At 42.2% G+C, this 21219-nt stretch overlaps 1 protein-coding gene across 2 annotated transcripts in view; it reads left to right on the top strand.

The window, feature by feature from the left end:
- cntn4 (contactin 4) overlaps positions 1–21219 on the top strand; it is a 140908-nt gene that overhangs the window by 30875 nt on the left and 88814 nt on the right. For both annotated transcript variants that reach the window (XM_070958529.1, XM_070958528.1), the window contains exon 3: positions 11296–11428. In XM_070958529.1, the coding sequence (XP_070814630.1) occupies positions 11296–11428 (133 nt within the window). The remainder of the gene's footprint in view (positions 1–11295; positions 11429–21219) is intronic.

Raw genomic sequence — 21219 nt, 5'->3', positions numbered from 1 at the left:
CTACTACTCACTACTTAGAATGCTCTCTTTTATTTCCATTTTTTTGTTTTGTTCAATTTACATACATGTGGTGGTCAGAATATTATCCATCCATCCATCTATAGTCTATACCTAGCTATCCCTTTTCGGGGTTGCGGGGGGGCTGGAACCTATCCCAGCTGTCAACGGGCAAGAGGCGGGGTACACCCTGAACCGGTCGCCAGTCAATTGCAGGGCAGGTCAGAATATTATATTATATTATATTATATTATATTATATTATATTATATTATATTATATTATATACATAAAAACTGAACACTCTACGTCAAAGTAGAATCAGTGACAGAGCTGTTGTACTGGAAGTTTACCTGCAGTAATAAAGTGGCCTCTGAATGTGTGTTTTTATTCATTATCACTACACAAACAACTTGTAACACAGATTAAACATTTTTTGGAAAGACATTTTTAAACTAATACTGCGTTGATGCCAGTAGCTAGTTTAGAGGGAAGCTATTAGCCACCACCTAGCCAGTCGTTTGCAGCTAACAGACCACAATAGCTCATTTTACATTCACGTTATACATTAAACTTACATTATACCCATAAAACAAATTCTAATTAAAATTATTAAGTCTCTCACCAGATGGGTGAGAATGTGGTGTAGTTCCTCAGTTGTTTCACTTCTAACTGACTCAGTGAAGCTGACTCACCGTTAGCTCACCGTTAGCGGGCCTGGAGAAGATGTCAGCCATGCAGTCCTCTCAGAACGGACAGTGTTACATAGAGGACATTTGCTTCAGATTGCATATACTTTAGAGTCCTGCCAAATACCTCACAAAGAATGCTGTTGAGTTTTTACATGTCTGAGAGTGTCTTTTCATACCCTTTGTGCTGCCACTAGTTTCCTTTCATTTTTGCAGGCTTTGATAAAAAAGCTTTCCAACTTTAAACCTCCTTAAGACAGGTGATCCATCACAGTGAATATGATGCCAGCTTTTATTTCTATGAGTTTATTGTTGTGTGGTAATGCTTTAAAGCAGGTTTGGGCAAACTGTTCCACAAAGGGCCGCTGTGGCTGCAGGTCTTCTTTCCAACCAAGCAGCAGCACACCAGACTTGACTCATTCAATCAACTGATCTCACTCTTCAGACAGCTGATTGGTCAAACTGTGAGCTCTTGATTGGTTGGAAAGAAAACCTGCAGCCACAGCGGCCCTTTGTGGAACAGTTTGCCCACCCCTGCTTTAAAGCCTGTGCAAGTCATTCTGCATTTCCAACTGCATTAGCAGACAATCATAATGTAACAAGATATTTGTTGTGATGGATTACAAATCTCAGGCAAGTTAGGATTCCACAAATTAACTTAGAAGTAAAGATGTAGTGAAATAAATAAATGAATAAATAAATGAATAAATAATATGGCGTCCTTCAAGCAAACTTTGGAGACTATGGAAAATTCAACAGTCATTCAGATGTATCACTTATAAAACAACAGTTCAATTTAAGCACAACAAATAACTTCAATTTCAATAAAGTCGACAGGCATGAACCTCTCCTCTACTGCTAAACTTCAATTTACACAAACCCACTGTACATCACTCTAGCTTCAGTTTGACTAAAGGTGCTGACTGATTAATATATTTTCTTCACTTAATTCTGTGGTTTAATATTGTTGACTGACTAAAGGACGTGTAGCATCTGTCATAGCGACAGCAGCGCTCCTGGATGTTGCAATAACTGCCATCCAGAATGATGCACTCTTAATCTGTCTCCATAATCGTGTCCATTGCCCATGAAGGGCATTTCTTAGGTTGACGTGCATGTCAGATGGCCTTATATGTCAAGGTCTCTTCTAGTAGTGCTGCCCTGATCTCTTCAGGCCATTTTACAGTGACAGGATGAACATTGACCTCTGTCATTTCACTGGGTGAGCAGCCTGCGGTGAGCCTGACGGTGCCAGGCCAGCTGAACCGTGCTGAAAGGCAGACTCTGTGGCCCTTTGCCCCTGGGTCTGCATCCATGCACACCTCTAAACAGGGCCAGCTGTCCCCACTTCATTATGTGCTGATTAGGACTAGATTGCTCTGTGAGGTAGGTTTGATCATCTAATCCAAAGCACTGCTTAAGGAAATCCGGTTACATCTTAGCAGATTTGTGACTTGCAACACAACCTCAGAAGTCCACCATTTGATCTTTTTAACTCTCTGAGGTTTTCAGAATTTTTAACACTGTTCTCTTGTCTATTAACACGTTCATTAGGGTTGAGATCTGCTTGATGACAGTATTAGTGAGAGCTCAGCCGTAGTCCATGAAATTGAAGAGCATGTCTGGCAAACCTGCAGCAGGCGTCTCTAGGTGCACTCACCTGCTCTTCCTCAAGAGGAGCAATTATATCAAGATGAAGGAGGGGGCATCCCCAGATGTCAAGCCAAGCCAAGACCTGGCTAATTGGCAGTGTTCGGGATTCAGTGCAGGTTCAAGAGAAAGCTCTCTCCCCTCCCCTTTCAAATGCCCCAACATCTTTGTTTGGCTTTGTTTAGCTTTGTCAACTCTTGCCTTTTGATATGCATATGAATACATGTTTTATTCATGGCCTTTTGGAGTAAAATCAGTCGAGATCACCTTACTGTTGTCTGAAGGCACAAGAAGTGCTCGCCTTGTGTATGTGTGGATGGGGTTGCCATTTCAAAGCTAGTTTTGCGACACTGTCTCACTCTCATGCAACCCAAAGAAATGAATGATTTATGTGACTGTCACACTGAGGTTGCAGAACAACCAAGACTGAACATTGCACACCATTCTTTTAGTTTGCTGACAGCTTTTTGATCTGGTTTTTTTTTTTTTTTTTTTTTTTTGAACAAGACAATAATGCTAATTGAGTGGCTGGAAAAGAACACATGATGAGACATCCCTGGCACAGGCAGGGTGGGACAGCGGAGGAGAGACTGAGCTACAGGGGTTTTCTAACCACATCCCAAAGGGCACACGTGCAATACCTTTTCCACCCGAGCAGAGGATTCATGTTAATCATAATACTAAAGATGTGATCTTTAATTATTATTTTTTTTCCTTTTACAATAATGTCAGTGTTTATTAAATCTCAGGACCCACCGCTGTGGAGACCATATCTGTGGAATCACTGCATTTGTGTGACTATTAAAGTACATTATGCAAGGCGAGTTTGCCTGATTATCTGATTATCAGATACTGTAGACCACAAGCTGCTATCAGATGGAACACATATTTTGTGCATGCTTTGACCTCTAATTGGACTCTATAGGCAGGGTAGCTCATTAAGGTACTCTGTGATGATCCAACAATGATCCTGTGACACACTGTGCATTCTAAGAACAAAAACACTGTCTATACGTATATATCCGGCTGGATGTGTGATGAGGTCATTGTATTTGTGGTCAATCTTGTTGAACTTGCAACTGTGATATGTAACAGTGTTTCAGACAAAAAAGATGTTCTGCTGACAAGGACATATCTTGTTGTTTAATTTTGAGGACTTGTGGAGGTGAGACCTTGTCTTTGTTGTTTCGTACCAGGTGTTGCTGCCTGGATGCTATGCAGGTGTTACATCATACCTGCTAATGCTTGTATGCTCATTTGTCACTTCACCAGGGAATTCAGTCACTCTGGTGAGGACTGTGACCACATGTCTGTCTGACTGGAAAAAACATCAGCCCAATTATACTGTTCAAATGCATTGCAATTAGAGGCTGATGGAATAAGAACACATGATTTATTTCTGTCTCAGCAAACCTCTGCATACACAGTACGGTGGTGTGGAGTGTTTACAGCCTATACAGTTGACTGGCTCATTGTTTGCACTGCAGGACGGTGTGTTAAGGCTCTAAAACAACCACATTAGAGTGCCATGCTGTTCACTAACCTTGCACTGTACATTTTCAGCATGTCGAACGGTATTGACAGAAGAGCACTGGTAGGAAAAACAAAAAGTCTAATGTTCCAAAGCACAAATTATACTTACAAGGTTTATATAGGAAGCAGTGAGCAAGAGGTTCCTTCTGATTTTATTCCTGCAGAAATAATATACTGCATTCATCTTTTATGTGTGTAATGCTACATACATATTTCTGAAGGAAAAAGGTTGCTAATCAAACAAAGTATGTTCTTCATTCTTGGTCAAACCACTGCTTTGTTCCCGCTAACCTAACAAAGAGAACAATAACAGCACGTCCATCCAGCAACTTCACATTTCACTCATGATGAACTCTAACGTGGATGTCCTCGACTGTCCTCTCCTTTCTCAGAATAGTTTGCACCGCATCTTTGTGTGTGTACTGTTGTGGCTCCAATAGTCGGAAAACCTTTCCAAACAGGTCAGGCTGAGAGTTTGAATACAGTTCAGGGTGTCCAAATCAGAACTGTTTGCAGGCAGTTAATCTACTCCTTTATGGCCAGCTTAAGCAAGAGAGAGCATAGTCTGTCCAAAAATATCTCCCTTCCAGCTCTTAGAAGATCAATGCTGATACCATCTGAATAGCTGTTTGATTGTTGCATTGTTGGATGACATTAAAACCTGCCAGCCCTCAGTGGATTAGTTTCAAACGCTCAGTATACACAAGGCTGCACAAGACAAAGCGAGTGATTGAATGGGGCTCCATCAGAACAGGGGTGGTTATTTTGCAGGGCAATATTTTCAGCCACAGATTCTTTTGCAGGGAATCATAGCGAGCATGACACATTTCAGCCAGACAACATAATCTTGCTATAAAGCAGTGTGTCATTTTGTTTCTTCTCTGATAATATCATGAAAGAACGCACCTTGTTGACAGATATATAGGAAACTGAAGTAGCGTGAAAGAAGAGGTGGAATTCCTGGACACTGTTCACAACATCTGAGGATATTACAACGTTAATGATTGATCAACATGAAACCATGTGTGTGTGTGTGTGTGTGTGTGTGTGTGTGTGTGTGTGTGTGTGTGTGTGTGTGTGTGTGTGTGTGGAAAAAGTAGGTAGGGAAAGCAGATCAAACAATGATCAGCCCAAGTCTCCACATCCACATCCATAACCTGCAGGAAAAAACAAATCATACATATGTTAATGAAGACAAGGACAATAGAACGAGTTATTATTGAGGATGTATTAAATATTGTATGAAATGTACAGGAAAAACTTATTTTTAACATAAAACTTTTCAGTAAAATGTATGATGCTCAACAACATATGGCCAATATTTGAATGTACTAATAGCGACAAATGTAAGAACAGTGGAAACAGTTTTTTCAGGAAATGTCCAATAAATACAAAACAAGACATGAGGTCAAGAAATTATCAAAATACCAAACATGAATTTTCATTTTTGATCCAAATATTAAAGACACATTAATTTCAACTGTTGGGGGTTGTGTTATTTCTTTCTGTTCACAATTATACAGGCAAACAGTTTTGAATGCGTGTTGCACACTGCGATTTGACCAAATCACTTATAAATAAATAATAAATAAGTAAATAAACTTTGCGAATCGATGGCGAAGGATAAGCCAAGACACAGAAAGAACTTTTTTTTTTCTCCCATTAAACCCAAATGATGGCACGTATTCCACTCTGTGTTAGTGAACAAACATTTATTTTCAGAAACCTTGACTCAGATAAAGATCTGATGATACCTGAGATGAATGTGAGGCAAACATGTCAGTGAAAGGGTACAGAATGGAAAAAGAGTGGATTTTAAAAAAGCCTATGATCTTAAGATGAATAGCACCCTGTAAATGTTTAAAGTACCAAAATAAATACAGAAGTTGACTGTAATACATTCCAATGAGAGACAGAATCGTCAGTCACAGCGAAAAGTGAGGTCTGTAAAGTTCAAAGACTTTTCCTACATTCTTACATATTTTACATCTCATTTAAGATTTAGAAATACTTTAATGGCACCAGTAGGCAACCAATTTCAAGTGCTGCTGGTTTTCCCTGTGGGAGTAACCTGGTGCTGTGGGCTGACATGTTTCTCCCGCAGAGCCGCATGCTCATGAATCAGGTTGGAGCAGTGAGAAGAGAAACAGCCCATCACAGGTGTGTGAGGCCTACTGGGAGGCCTGCTAAAGGGACCCGAGTGTTAGAGAAACATAGGGTTAGGATTTTAATGATGACCTACCTCTGTTCTGCTCAGCACGAGTCCACTGCAGGAGGGCATGCTACACAGCCTCCTCTGGACTGAGTAAGAGGAAAGTTTCCAGCTGGTTCTGTTCACAGAGAACTTAAACAAAGCTAGGTTAGATGTGCTGTGGAGAGTGAACACACAGTGGGGGCCCTACTGTATATGTTCATGTGTTAAGGAATATGAGACAGTGTGGCCACTGCATGTTCAGATAAGGACTTCGCCAGATTTTGAGATGGAGTTATTAATAAACCAATATAGTTGTGATCAGGCCATGCATGGGTTATGCCTCCTTGCCAGTTGGTCAAATGTTGGGTAACCTGGGAAAGTTAGTAAATCAGAGGAAAGTTCATTGTTTAGAAGATGTTTTCATGTAAAGCTCTCTGAGGTCAGTTAGCAAACTTGTTAGCTCCTCAGCTTGGCTCACTAATGAAAAGTTCACACAGTGTATTCAACAGACGTGTGCCATAATTTCATTCATCATTGATTTCCCTGTCGTATAACTATCTGGAAACTCTCTTGCTCTCCGTCCCCTCAAAATTCAGCACTATCAAGATGCCTTGCTGTCGGTCAATGGTACAAATTTTCTAAGTTCGCCAAAGTTGAACTCTACTACCCAGAACATTCTCATTGATTAATGTCATCTCCTTTAGTGGATTCCATGGGAAAGAATTGATTTTGCTTCAAAAGTTTTAAATCCTGGTGTATCCAGACCTTTCTCTTACTCCACTGTCCATTGAGGATAAATGTTCATAAAACTGTTCAGAAATCATATTAAAAAGACAGTCCATATACCTTGAGATTATCATATTCCAACTTTTTCGTCAGTGTCAGCAGTAATTCAGGTGTCTGTTGTCTGTAAAGTACCTAGAGGAACTACTAGTAACCAAAGCAGCATGACTTGCAGATGCAGATTTGCTAAAATGTGAACAGGCCAAAACCACAGAGGAGTGAAACTGTGTATTGAGGTTAATCCTCGATAACAGCTTAGTTGTGTAGCGCAGGATAAAGCTTGACTTATGCTGCTATGGCGTTCCTTTTGCCTCATGATCTGATATTGAAGCATTGCACACAAAATGACCTAAGAGAGCCTTTCAAATATTTCTCAACAGCTTTGTCATTTTCAAACCAATTTTATTTCCCTTCACATTCACCTGAACCTTGTCCCATTGCATACACAACCTCCAGCCTTTCCTTCAAATCATACAGTAAGACCAAATGCAGTTCAGACTTGCTTTATTTGTATTTGTTTTTTGCTGGCTGCAAGTATAAGCCAGCTACTCCCAGTTTAGATCTAAATCTAAAGTGAAATAAACAGATACAGACAGTAGGTCTGGTTACTCCCCTTCAATGCATTCAGCCTACTCCCCTTGTTATGCCTTTAAGAACTGCACATCAACAACAAGAGCAAAAGTGAGCACAATATCTGTGTGATGATGGGATGGAGATAAATATCCTCCATAATTGAAAAATTGAATGTTTCAAAGATATTCTACCTTTGCTAATGTTTATTTAGCACATGATATATTGAATTTGGAATATAGCCATAGTTAACAGGCTGGCCACATCTGTGGAGATGATTTCACAAATATTTTCACAGCAGCGCCATAGACTATAGCTCTGATGATTTATGAGTAATAATGATATTAATCTTCAATGAATATAAAATGGAGTGATGTTGAATTTATGTCACTTTATCAACTGACACAGAGAGTTGTTTTTATTCTGACAGGTGTGAATTAATGGCATCATTGTAGCCTACTGGGGACATTAGCATTATTTTCCACAGCTGCTGTTTTCATTTTTTTGTCTTTGTGAGGTGAGGTCAGATAATGCAGAGAAACATTTAAAATATGTCATATTCTCCTACCTTCTGTATAAGGTTAAAATTATTCTTGTAATTCTTTCTGTTAGTGGAAACACAACAAGGTTTGTTCAGCACATTGCTGTTTGAAAGCCCCTCATACTGCAGTTGCAGTCAGAAATGGCTCGTGAATGTGACCATGCCGGCTATTGTGGGACAGTCAGTATTATCTTTTGCTGCAAATGGTGCACTCTTGGCAATGAGCACACAGTCCATTCATTTTTTTGCCCAAGAATTTACAAGGTTATAGCAAGCATAGTCAGCTGTTTGTATGCGAAATATTACAGATTTGTTGTGTCCCTGAATGACCTCAGTAATTCCTGCTGTATGACAGGAATCAACTAGCACATGCCAAAATTAATTAGAAGTGAAAAATATGCAAGCATGTTGCTGTACTGTTTTAAATCCTCTTTTGGGGAGATACTGGTTAATGTCGGGGAGGCATTCCTGAGCAAAACTAAACAGCATTCTGCTCTCTACACAAAGCATTTAAGACATAAATCTAAGCAATCTGTTTAAAATTACAGAATCTATTGTGTGATCAGTGTGTTTTCAGCCAGACAGGCTTTGAATAATGACAATAGCTCTGACAGCATCAATGGCTGAATCTACATAATACAGATTTCATTCCTTTTACTAGAAACTTTTTTTTCCCTATATCGCTCTCCAGATTTAAGCAGATTGCATGTTTGCCAGAGGTGATACCTTTAAACACTGTGTTCAGTTTTGCATAGAAAAAGAAATTTTCTTGAGCTAGATTGCATATAGAGCAGTTCTTTGAATTATGCATTACCCTGTCCATGTCCTATACAGCTATGCACAAATCTGCCACTACTTTCCCAACACAATGCTGAAGCCTCCTGTTGCTTAAAAGTTTCTGTAGTTTGAAGACAAAATGAATGATTGCGGTCGCCATTGTGGAGGCAGAATATCCAAGAAACCTTTGTTCCAAGTTTTATAGATTTATCCAAAATCAATGTTTTGTTCAGTGAGTTTGTGCAGGTTGTGCCCTGATGGAATGATAAAGAAATGGCTGGAAGAACAAAATATGAGCAACTTAAATCCCATCTGCAAATTTCATAGGGATCCTGTCAGTAGATGTGGAAAGTGCTTGTCAAGAGCCAAAGTGTTTGGCAATAGGAAATGTGTGCTATATTAAGGATCAAAGGGTCTGCAGAATCATTATGAGAAGTTCTCATCCAGAGACCTCAAATATCTAAACCAAACTCAAAGACACAAGGGTAGCTGTACAGTAGAGATATTACAACCTGGTTCAAAGTGTTTGAAGGGATGCAGACAGACAACTGACCAGCCAACCAGAGTAGAAAAGCGCAAAGGTGTTTGAAAAGGCCGTGCCAACATAAATCTTAGATCTTTCATGGATTAAAATCTTTATACATTTTATTGCAAGTGCAATGATTTCATTTCTTACACTGCACTTTTTGAAATCTGACACTTTAATCCTGTATATATTTTGCTTTGAAAGGTTTTTTTTTTATGTATGTAATGTATGCATTATTTAGATAATAAATCAAAATGTTCAAACTGATTTGATTAATCATCCATATAATCATTTAGTCAACCTGTTAAACTTCTGAATGGCTTAATTCATAGTCATTTGAATTCCCTCAGTAAACAGACTTGAACACTTCAAATGTGTGTCATGTCCTGTGATAACCGGTATGCTGCAATGGATATTAGCTCTCCCGATTGTGGTGTAAATTATTTTCCTGAGGAACACACAATAAAGATGCGGTGTGAGGCTCCTGTAACAGGCCCCGCAGCCTGCCCTGTCCGGACATACACTGCTATATTTGACATGATGCACAAGCCGGATACAAGCTAGTTATTGTTCTCTACCTATCTTGCTTAGTTTAGATGTAATGATGTAATCAACAGCTGTCCAATATTACCCAAAGTCCTCCTCCACCTCTCACAGGACAGACTCATTTATTAGATAACTTCCTGGTCAAGGAAGAGGGAAGGGCTGAAATAAATGACTTGACTTCCTGATAATAAATTAATGTCATCACCCTGCCTTCAATCCTCTTCTTTTTGACCATGATTCAGCTGTTCTCCCAGCCTATGTGAGCTCATTGGCCACAGCAGTCAGAACTCGTCTTCTACTGCAGGTTGAGACCTAATCTGTACCCCATGTCACAAAACAATGCCTAATGTTCTCTCATCTCACTGTAACTTGCTGAAACATACATTGTGTACACATTAATTACACATTGATCATGTTCTCCACAGTAAAGCTACAGTCACATTATAGCTATTCTAACATGTTTCATCCTGTGTTTAGTACATTACCTCCCACCTATACGCAGCTCACGGTTTGTGAGTACTTTCAGTTAACTTCTATTTTTCATTGTCTTATTACTGAATAAGAGATGACTCCATGCATTCACCATATTCAGGGGCTCCGCTGTGACAGATGGCCACAACCACTGTAAACAGAGAGTTTGTAGTAGAAACAACGTTGCTCAATGTGAATTTCTGAAAAGCAGAGGACTAGTTCTTCTTCAACTTTACTATCAACACTGTTGCACAGTTTCACAATTTTAAACAAGAATATGTCCAGACTTCTAAAGGGAAACATGCAAACTTTGTTCAGGGCTATATTCCTCCTTCAGATTCTTTAGATTTCAGATTGGCAAAGTAATCAAGATCTATGTGAACTTTTAAAAAACGCTGATTGATATGAATAAAGTAAATGGATATCAGATTTCAGTGAATCAGACTGATTGTGATTGCCCCAACTTTAAAGAATAGGAACAATTACAGAGAAATAAGAATGATTAAGTGTGTCCCGTTTCCTTGTCTTCAAAAAGCATCACTGATACTTTCTAAAACACACAGTGTTAATGGCACCTTAATGGAGTAACTGAGACATCTGTTGTGTCATTTACAACAAAGAGCCCTAACCACATGAAACCAACTGATTACACCTCTGCATGGACACATAATCCTAACATCACAGTGCAAATAAATAAATAAATGAAGAGATAAAAGCAGGATGACAGACTTAAATGAAGCCATTTTTCCAGACAATTGGTCAGCATAAATCAGGCTCTATATCCTATTACCACCTAAATAGCTGTTGAAGACACGTCTCGCTTCTAATCATTCTTCTCCGTGTCGTGGTATTGTGACAGGCGGTTCAAATTGATATGTTTTGTCTGCTTGTGGTTTTACCCTTCTGAACACTTAAGGTAGCATCAGCCTGTTTCTGCCACAGAGTAAGTAGCTGTTTTACAAATAGGCCAAAGTCAAAGTTTAGAGTCAGCTGTGTTGTCTTTCCTTGTTGTCTTACAGAAAGCAGTGTCCTGCAGAGTCCTGTCTTCACCAAGCAGCCTGGCAGCATTGTGTATCCTGTGGAGACTCTGGAGAGGAACAGGGAGGTGGTGTTCAGCTGCGAAGCCCAGGGAAGCCCACCTCCCATCTACCAGTGAGTGTGTGACTGCGTCAGGCATCTGTCTAATGCTAAAAGACTGATTAATCACTTCATGCGGGCACATATTCATCCACACCCATTATCTGAGCAGTGAAGAAGTATTCAGATACTTAAGCACAAGTAGTAATGTGGTGGTTTGAAAATATTGTTACTTAAGTAAAAATACAAAAGCATGAAAACCTTGGCCCTTGGAGTGTTAAATATGCAACTTGTCATTGTACATTGTTCATTGAACCTCTATGTTTAAGTTCATACCCATGCCATACAGCTAGCTAAGATTCTTGTGATTCCACTGATGCAAACCACTGACAACTGACGATTGTTAGAAACATTTCAAAATATCCAAGGAGGGTTGAATCAAGGGCAAGTGGACTTCATTGTAGAGCTTGAAAACATTTTACCCCTCATGTTGAAGGAGCTTCTTCAGTTGTAACTGGCTGCTTGGGAGTCCAAGGTATTTAACCTCTGTTGGCTCATTATCACGGTCATTGAAAGCACTTGGGTGTGGCTGGATGTGTGACCAACGGTCGTTATGGTTGTCACATGAGGCCAACTCTTCTTAAATTCTTGAATCATTCATTACACTTTCAAACCATCTGTCCTTCCTTTCCAAAATATGTACGTTGTTGTCCTGAATGAGTGTTGCTGATCTTTCAGGTGGAGGTAAACTGCTGTCTTGACTTGAGGAGTTGGCTTTCCTGTGTTGAGCCATGCATTTTTTTGTTCATGGTTTTTCAGTTTCTTTGATTTCCAAGTCTGTGCATTTCTGACCACATTGGACAGCATACACTAGATTACTTTTCCTGTGCTTGGGTGTGCGGTCTATCAGGTGGAACTTAATGTGTTGCTGGGTTGGAAAAAGACAGGGATGTAGTGTTTGTAGAAAATTCTCCTGACTTTCTCAGATACTCCAGACACAAAATCATGATGTTGCTGCGTTTGTTCTTTTTTTCTTCATCAACTGCAGTGTTCTTCCTGGATATTGTGACTGTTTTCACAAAAGTCCAGTTAGAGTCTCCAGTTGGAGTGTGGCTAAAAGTGGCTAAAAATGATGGTCTAATATTCCCTCTAACAAAAAAAAAAAAACAAAAAAAAAACACAGGTTGCAACCATTCAGATGTCTATTTTGTGCCAATGCAATGAGACATACTACATGAAATAATATTGTTTCAACATAAACGTCTTTTGAAAATCTACATACATACATATTACAAACAAACAACGGTCTCTGCCATGTTGTTGAATTGCGTGCTCTTTTCAGCCTGACCTACATTACATTCTCAATCAACGATCAATCAAGCATTGTTTGCACAGAGTTTCCAGTTGGTGTCGGTGTCCATGCATTCTGGAAGTCTTCAATGTCCTGGACAAACATGAGGAATTCAGATCAAATGTTACCTGATTACAGACCCTATGGTCCATGCTTTTTGTGTCCAAGTGACTAATGGAGATAACAGTTTTTGAAGTTTGTCAGTATTGAACAAGAGCGCAGCAGCCAGCAGCCACGAAACTGGCAGTAATATAATCCCTCTGGGTGTTTGTGCACCGTCAGTGTATATCCACTAAAAGTGTTTTTGCCACTTACAGGCTCAGATTGTTATAATAAGCATCTGAGAACATTATGGAGAAGATCCCAACAAAGATACCCACTTTTTAAAGAGTAAGATCGGTTTTGTTTAACCAGAAACAGCTGTTAAATCGCTCTAAAGCCTCCAGACTCCATTCACAGCACAGTAATTCAATCATCATAAAACACACTCAGTGAAACTCACCGAACCCTTCTTGGTTGGTTTCACAGTTTGAACGATCATCACTAACTCTAGACTGGTTGAAATAAACTCTGCATTCACTGAATCAAAAGAGGAGCCAGAGAGAGGGTGGACGCTGGAGAAGTAGCAGGGGAAACAGCGTGTGGGGCAAGAATATTTCATATTTTCACATCAAACTCAGGAATTATTTTCACAGGATACTATAACAGGAGAGACTTAAATATGTCGGACATCAACAGATTTTCCTGTTTAAAAAAAACCCCAGTAAATACTGGATGATAGAAACTGGTTTTGTGACTCCTGTCTATCATGCAGTGCTGTCAATGCAGCTGCTGCAGCAGTACTTCCCACCCCCACATTCAAATATTGATTTTCACAATCGAAAGTATGGCTTTTTTTTGTATAGACATTCAAATTCAGAACATTCATTGACAGCCCTACCAACCACAAGCTTTACATGCATCCCTCAGATGTTTGTGCTCCTTCACTATCAGCTCAGTGTTGCAGGGTTCTGGTCACTCCTAACATTTGCTCCAGTGGGCGGTGAGAGTCAAAGAGTAAGTATTTGTCTGTGTGTGTGGGTTTCCTATATACTTTATTGTGGAGGCTCTGATCCACTTCAGTGTGCATACCACAGTCCAAAAAGACCAAGCTATTATTCCTGACATCTGTAAACTTGATATTACTGTTTACTAAGTTAATGTGTTGTGTGATGGCTTTTACCTCCTGAGTTTTGATTTTGACCCATGTTTCATCCACATATTCAAACCAGTGGCTCGGTGCTGTTCCTCTGAAGGAGTTCAGGGCTCTGTCTTCCACTTCTCCCATGTTGAGGTTGGTCATAGTGGGAGGTACTGGTGAGCCCATGGCATAGCCATGCTTTTGTCCACAGTTAGAACTGAAGAAGCCCCTTGGATGAGAGGCAAAATGTATTTAAGTTTCTACAACCAATTCCAGTCTCCTTAGATTCAACCCTCCTTGGTTAACTATAAGCTGGATGACTGAGAATCTTCACAGACATTTCAACAATACAATCTCAACAGTAGGTACAATCAAGGCAAAGAACAAACAATTACAAAAATGAAGCAACTTATCTGTGAAGTCTCATAGTAATCCACTGAACAATGACACGATAACATACAACAAAAATGGTATGCTTCCTTTGGCATATGTCGATACAATCCGATCCAGTAAAATATTTAGAGTAAAACACTATGATTATCCACAGAAAGCTGTTTTATCTTTTCAAATTAGCCAGCAACATTCTTATTTTCCACAATTTCTCCATTTTAACTCCAGTAAGCATGTAGGCGTAGGCACTATATTGGTATCAAAATATATATATATGCTGCTTCAAAAAATTGAGTGCAGATACGGCTTTTAGGGTTTAAAATGACGTGTATAGCAAAGAGCCTAAATATAAGGATATAGACCTTAAATATAAGTATAGACACCCAAAATATGAATATAGATGTCCTAAATATAGATTGCCTAAATATAAATATAAATATAAATATAAATATAAATATAAATATAAATATAAATATAAATATCCATCCATCCATCCATTATCTTCCGCTTATCCGGGGCCGGGTTGCGGGGGGAGCAGTCTGAGCAGGGACGCCCAGACTTCCCTCTCCCCGGACACTTCCTCCAACTCTTCCGGGGGGATCCCGAGGCGTTCCCAGGCCAGCCGAGTGACGTAGTCACCCCAGCGTGTCCTGGGTCTTCCCCGGGGCCTCCTCCCGGTGGGACATGCCTGGAACACCTCCCTAGGGAGGCGTCCAGGGGGCATCCGATAGAGATGCCCGAGCCACCTCAGCTGACTCCTCTCGATGCGGAGGAGCAGCGACTCTACTCTGAGCTCCTCCCGGGTGACAGAGCTCCTCACCCTATCTCTAAGGGAGCGCTCCGCCACCCTGCGGAGGAAACTCATTTCAGCCGCTTGTATCCGGGACCTCGTTCTTTCGGTCATGACCCAAAGTTCATGACCATAGGTGAGGGTAGGAACGTAGATTGACCGGTAAATCGAGAGCTTCGCCTTTCGGCTCAGCTCCTTCTTTACCACGACAGACCGATACAGCGACCGCATTACTGCAGCCGCTGCACCGATCCGCCTGTCAATCTCACGTTCCATCCTTCCCTCACTCGTGAACAGGATCCCAAGATACTTAAACTCCTCCACTTGAGGCAGGAACTCTCCTCCAACCTGAAGGGAGCAAGCCACCTTTTTCCGGTCGAGAACCATGGCCTCGGACTTGGAGGTGCTAACTCTCATCCCAGCTGCTTCACACTCGGCTGCGAACCGCCCCAGCGCATGCTGAAGGTCCTGGCTCGAGGAAGCCAACAAGACAACATCATCCGCGAAAAGCAGAGACGAAATCTGCCGGCCCCCGAACCGAACCCCCTCCGGCCCCTGGCTGCGCCTAGAAATCCTGTCCATAAAAATGATGAACAGAACCGGTGACATAGGGCAGCCCTGCCGGAGTCCAACATGCACTGGGAACAGGTCCGACTTACTGCCGGCAATGCGGACCAAGCTCCTGCTCCGGTTGTACAGGGACTGTACAGCCCTCAACAGAGGGCCTCCAACCCCATACTCCTGGAGCACCTCCCACAGAATGACGCGAGGGACACGGTCGAATGCCTTCTCCAAGTCCACGAAGCACATGTGGACTGTTTGGGCAAACTCCCATGAACCCTCAAGCACCCTGTGGAGGGTATAGAGCTGGTCCAGTGTTCCACGGCCAGGACGAAAACCGCATTGTTCCTCTTGAATCCGGGGTTCGACTATCGGCCGGATTCTCCTCTCCAGTACCCTGGAATAGACTTTACCAGGGAGGCTGAGGAGTGTGATCCCCCGATAGTTGGAACACACCCTCCGGTCCCCCTTTTTAAAAAGAGGGACCACCACCCCAGTCTGCCAGTCCAGAGGCACTGTCCCCGTCTGCCACGCGATGCTGCAGAGGCGTGTCAACCAAGACAGTCCTACAACATCCAGAGACTTGAGGTACTCAGGGCGGATCTCATCCACCCCCGGCGCTTTGCCACCGAGGAGCTTGCGAACTGCCTCAGTGACTTCAGCCCCGGTGATGAATGAATCGACCTCCAAGTCCCCAGTCTCTGCTTCCTCTACGGAAGACATGACAGAGGGATTGAGGAGATCCTCGAAGTATTCCTTCCACCGCCCGACAATATCCCCAGTCGAGGTCAACAGCTCCCCACCTCCACTGTAAACAGTGTTGACAGAAAGCTGCTTCCCCCTCCTGAGGCGCCGAACGGTTTGCCAGAATTTCCTCGAGGCCAACCGGTAGTCCTCCTCCATGGCCTCCCCGAACTCCTCCCAGACCCGAGTTTTTGCTTCTACAACCGCCCGAGCTGCCGCACGCTTGGTCTGCCGGTACCCATCAGCTGCCTCAGGAGTCCTATGAGCCAACCAGGCCCGATAGGACTCCTTCTTCAGCTTGACGGCATCCCTTACTTCCGGTGTCCACCACCGGGTTCGAGGGTTGCCGCCACGACAGGCACCGCCGACTTTACGGCCACAGCTATGGACGGCTGCATCAACAATGGAAGTGGAGAACATGGTCCATTCGGACTCAATGTCTCCAACCTCCCTCGGGATCTGGTTGAAGCTCTCCCGGAGGTGGGAGTTGAAAACTTCCCTGACAGCGGGTTCCGCCAGACGTTCCCAACAGACCCTCACGGTACGTTTGGGTCTGCCAAGTCTGTCCCGCTTCTTCCCCTGCCAGCGAATCCAACTCACCACCAGGTGGTGATCAGTTGACAGCTCAGCCCCTCTCTTTACCCGAGTGTCCAAGACATACCGCCGAAGGTCAGATGATACGACTACAAAGTCGATCATTGACCTCCGGCCTAGGGTGTCCTGGTGCCACGTGCACTGATGGACACCCTTATGCTCGAACATGGTGTTCGTTATGGACAAACTGTGACTAGCACAGAAATCCAATAACAGAACACCACTCGGGTTCAGATCGGGGAGGCCGTTCCTCCCAATCACTCCCCTCCAGGTGTCACTGTCGCTGCCCACGTGAGCATTGAAGTCTCCCAGCAGAACAATGGAGTCCCCGGTTGGAGCACTTTCCAGTACCCCTCCCAGGGACTCCAAGAAGGCCGGGTACTCTACGCTACTGTTCGGCCCGTAGGCCGAAACAATAGTGAGAGACCTATCCCCAACCCGAAGGCGCAGGGAAGCGACCCTCTCGCTCAGCGGGGAGAACTCCAACACATGGCGGCTGAGCTGGGGGGCTATAAGCAAGCCCACACCAGCTCGCCGCCTCTCACCGCGGGCAACTCCAGAGTAGAAGAGAGTCCAGCCTCTCTCAAGGAGTTGGGTTCCCGAGCCCAGACTGTGCGTGGAGGTGAGCCCGACTATCTCTAGCCGGTACCGCTCAACCTCCCGCACTAGCTCAGGCTCTTTCCCCCACAGTGAGGTGACATTCCATGTCCCCATAGCCAGAGTCGTTGTCCAGGATTTGGGTCGTCGGGGCCCCCGCCCACGACTGCTACCCATTCCACATAGCACCGGCCCCTTCTGATCCTTCCTGCGGGTGGTGGGCCTACGGGAAGGCGGGCCCACGTCGCTCCTTCGGGCTGTGCCCGGCCGGGTCCCGTGGGCAAAGACCCGGCCACCAGGCGCTCGCCTGCGAGCCCCAACCCCAGGCCTGGCTCCAGGGCGGGGCCCCGGTGACGCCAATCCGGGCGACGTACGCTTCCTTGCTTTAATTTCTTTCATAAGGGGCTTCTTGAACTGCTCTTAGTCTGACCCGTCACCTAGAACCTGTTTGCCTTGGGAGACCCTACCAGGGGCATTAAGCCCCGGACAACATAGCCTCTAGGATCATTCGGGTACTCAAACTCCTCCACCACGATAAGGTGGCAGTTCAAGGAGGAGTAAATATAAATATAAATATAGATATAAATATTTATCTCAATAAATATATTGAATAGCTTGTTTTTAATTCAGATATAGGCATCTGCAGGCATCTTTTTTGAAAAAAAAAACTGCCCTTCTATGAAGTAAAAACTTTCTGCTTCAGTGTGTAAAAACTCCCATCACTCAATGTAAGTTACATTTAAAGTGATTCTGACTGCAGATTGTTACATTTCAAGAGACCAAAGCCGTGAATGCACTCAGATAGGCATTTTAGACTAATTGTACAAGGATGGTAAGTACAAGTACTCATTATGCAGTAAAAGTGTTCATTATACAGAGTGGACCCAGTCATTTAAAATTTTTATTATTATGGAATATGTTTGTTACGACTGATGAATTTTAGAGCCGTGGAGCTCCAGTGCCGTTAAAAAACACATCTGTGTGGCACAGAGTGACATGTTCCTTCACTGTGATGGTCCCTGACACTGTAGTTTGTTTGCAGCTCAATCCTACATAACCGTTCTGCAGCTGAAAATACTCAGGAGTGCTCCAAATGTGTGAATCCATCTGAAAATAGTCCCATATTACAAGTATTTAGTCGTCTTTGTTCGGATTTGTTGACAATAATAAAACTTTGCCATTTAGATTTCTATTTAGGATAAACGTTATGTTTGCTTAGAAATCATACAGAAATCCATTTAGAACTCACAAGCACCATCAACTCACAATCATCAAATTTTTACTTTTTATTAGTATTAAAAAGATTCCAGGTAATTATTGTCTGTACATCCATGGTCACAGTTCAAACTACTGGAACTACCAGCAACAAATTCACTGCTGGTGCAGTTTGACATTTCTTGATGCAGATACACAGGAATCAAGTGTAGCACAACTAACTCCATTGCAATATTACAGTCTGTTTACATCACCTAAAGCATAAGTGAAGCAGTAGCGCCTAACCTCAAAACATATCCATCGCAAATGGAAATAAGAAACATAGGAAAGGCAAAATGCATAAACAATTCCCTGCTTTGTTTCTTTTACATCAGTACATTTTTTTGTATCAGGTACAGAAAATCCAATGTTTGTTTGTTTATTTTTTAGTCTTCTATCTATGAATTACAGATGCTTGTGTTGTGTTGAAAACATCTCGACATACAGGCAAAAGACCCAAACAATATAAAATTGTAAAAACTTCTTTTTCCTTTTTAAAAAAGAGAAAAATAGCCAGTGTTGTTTACATAAACATGCAAATGAAAACTAGAAATATGATAAAGGGGCTGTCAAAAGGTTCACAGCCTTTAGGAGAGTTTAAACAGTGTAATTGTTGATAGTATAGAAAGAATAAAAAGTAAATACAGAATTTGATTCAAACTCAGTCACAAGCTAAAACAATGAGCCACAAAACAGAGGTCACATACTGGTCTTTTGGTCTGTTTAAACTGTTTAAGCCACACACTCTGCATGATGCTTTTGTTCTTTCTATTTCTGTTTCTAATCTGACAAAGCCTGATGATGCCCCATTGACAGGGAAGTAAACTTTTCGTGGACTCAAACAGTGTTTGGAACTTGTACTTTCAAATGTCCTTCACTTTGTCATCAGAAATGAAGCGGGGAAAGTGTACGTATCCTGTAATATTGCTGAGTGCTGAGTATTGTCCTTGTGTTCTCAGATTCAGTCTTCCAGTCATCATGAATGAAACCGCTCCAGGATTTGTCTCTTGACACAGTAACAAGAGAGTCTTGGCTCTGTTGTTTGTAGCTTTTGGAAATTTTTTTCCAAAAGCTACATGTTCATCCTCACAAATCAAGTGTGAGCTGATCAGGATCATAGGAATGTATTACATGAGTTTTAGTTTGTGGTGGATTTTCCCTTCAACACCCGACTGCAACCATGTCTCATCTAGCCCAGGAAGGCGCATTGAGCTTTGCACCCAGCTCAAACATCTTTTTTTCTGCTGCAGAGTTCAAAGAGCAGCTGTTTTTTCCCTCTTTATTTCCTCCTCACATGGACCATTAGTCTATTGAAAGGGTGTTGTGTTGTGTTGTGTTGTGTTGCAGCATCTCTGGCAAGCAAAAGTTCAAATCAATCATGTTTGCTCACTGAAATTGCTGGGGTGAGATTTGGGAGGATTGGTACATTTAATACTTGGGATTGAGCCAGCTCAGAGGATGACCTAATCAGCCGTTTCCTGTCAAGGTCGCCGTGTGGTCCTGTCAGAGCGGCTGCTGCCTTCTAAAGATGTGTTGCAACAAGAAGACAAGAGCTAAATCATGCTCAAAGTTCATTAATTGCATGTCACACAGCAGTAAAGTGTGACAGTTTGAGCTGCAGTGTTTACATTAAATGCCACAAGCGACGATATGTGCTCAGGATTGTTTGCGCCAAACCTGAATCAAGGGAAGCAAATGATATTTTCTTTTTTCATAGAGCAGAAAATGGATGGGTTGTGGCATAAATCCAATACCAGGTGCTCAAGGACAATTTCTTTATAAAATAATAGATGTTTATATAGCTGCTACCTGGCTGTGGCTTTACATTTAATAGACCAGAAAGTGAATATTGGTAAGTGCATTGGCTCTGAAATGCTTTAACCACTCAGAGCACAAACTTAAAAACAGAATGCTCACATGTTTCTCACATGCTTGCAAACAAACAACACTAAAACACTGCATACAGTAAAAATATCTACATAAATGAACCAAATCAGATGAGTTATAGAGACAGTATGTTCCATCTTACAATAATTGATAAACCACACTGTCCACCTAATATCTGGGTGACTTGTGATGCTGAAGCTGTAGATGCAGTGTGTGTCTTGCCAGCTGAGTTGTTTACCTCTATCACATCTGATATCCAAACCTATGTCTATGCCTCTATGCATATAACTTTCAAGGTGGAGTCACTGCAATGCTGGGCCACCAGATAGTTGCAGGCCATTACACAAGCAGGGCTCCCACTGCAAACAGCATAGTGGTGCTCAGATACCTCTTCCCTCTGTCTTCTTTTTGTTTGAAGGGGAATGAAGCCTGAGGACAACGTGGGTGGTGTTAAATTTCCCAAAACCCACAACTGGAAGAGTTGCACTGTGAAGAACATTGAAATTTGTACTACACTC

The sequence above is a fragment of the Chaetodon trifascialis genome, chromosome 3, assembly GCF_039877785.1.
Source record: "Chaetodon trifascialis isolate fChaTrf1 chromosome 3, fChaTrf1.hap1, whole genome shotgun sequence".
NCBI lineage: Eukaryota > Metazoa > Chordata > Actinopteri > Chaetodontiformes > Chaetodontidae > Chaetodon > Chaetodon trifascialis.
Note: the sequence above shows the minus strand (reverse complement) of the source record. Positions and strands in the feature narration are given on the sequence as shown.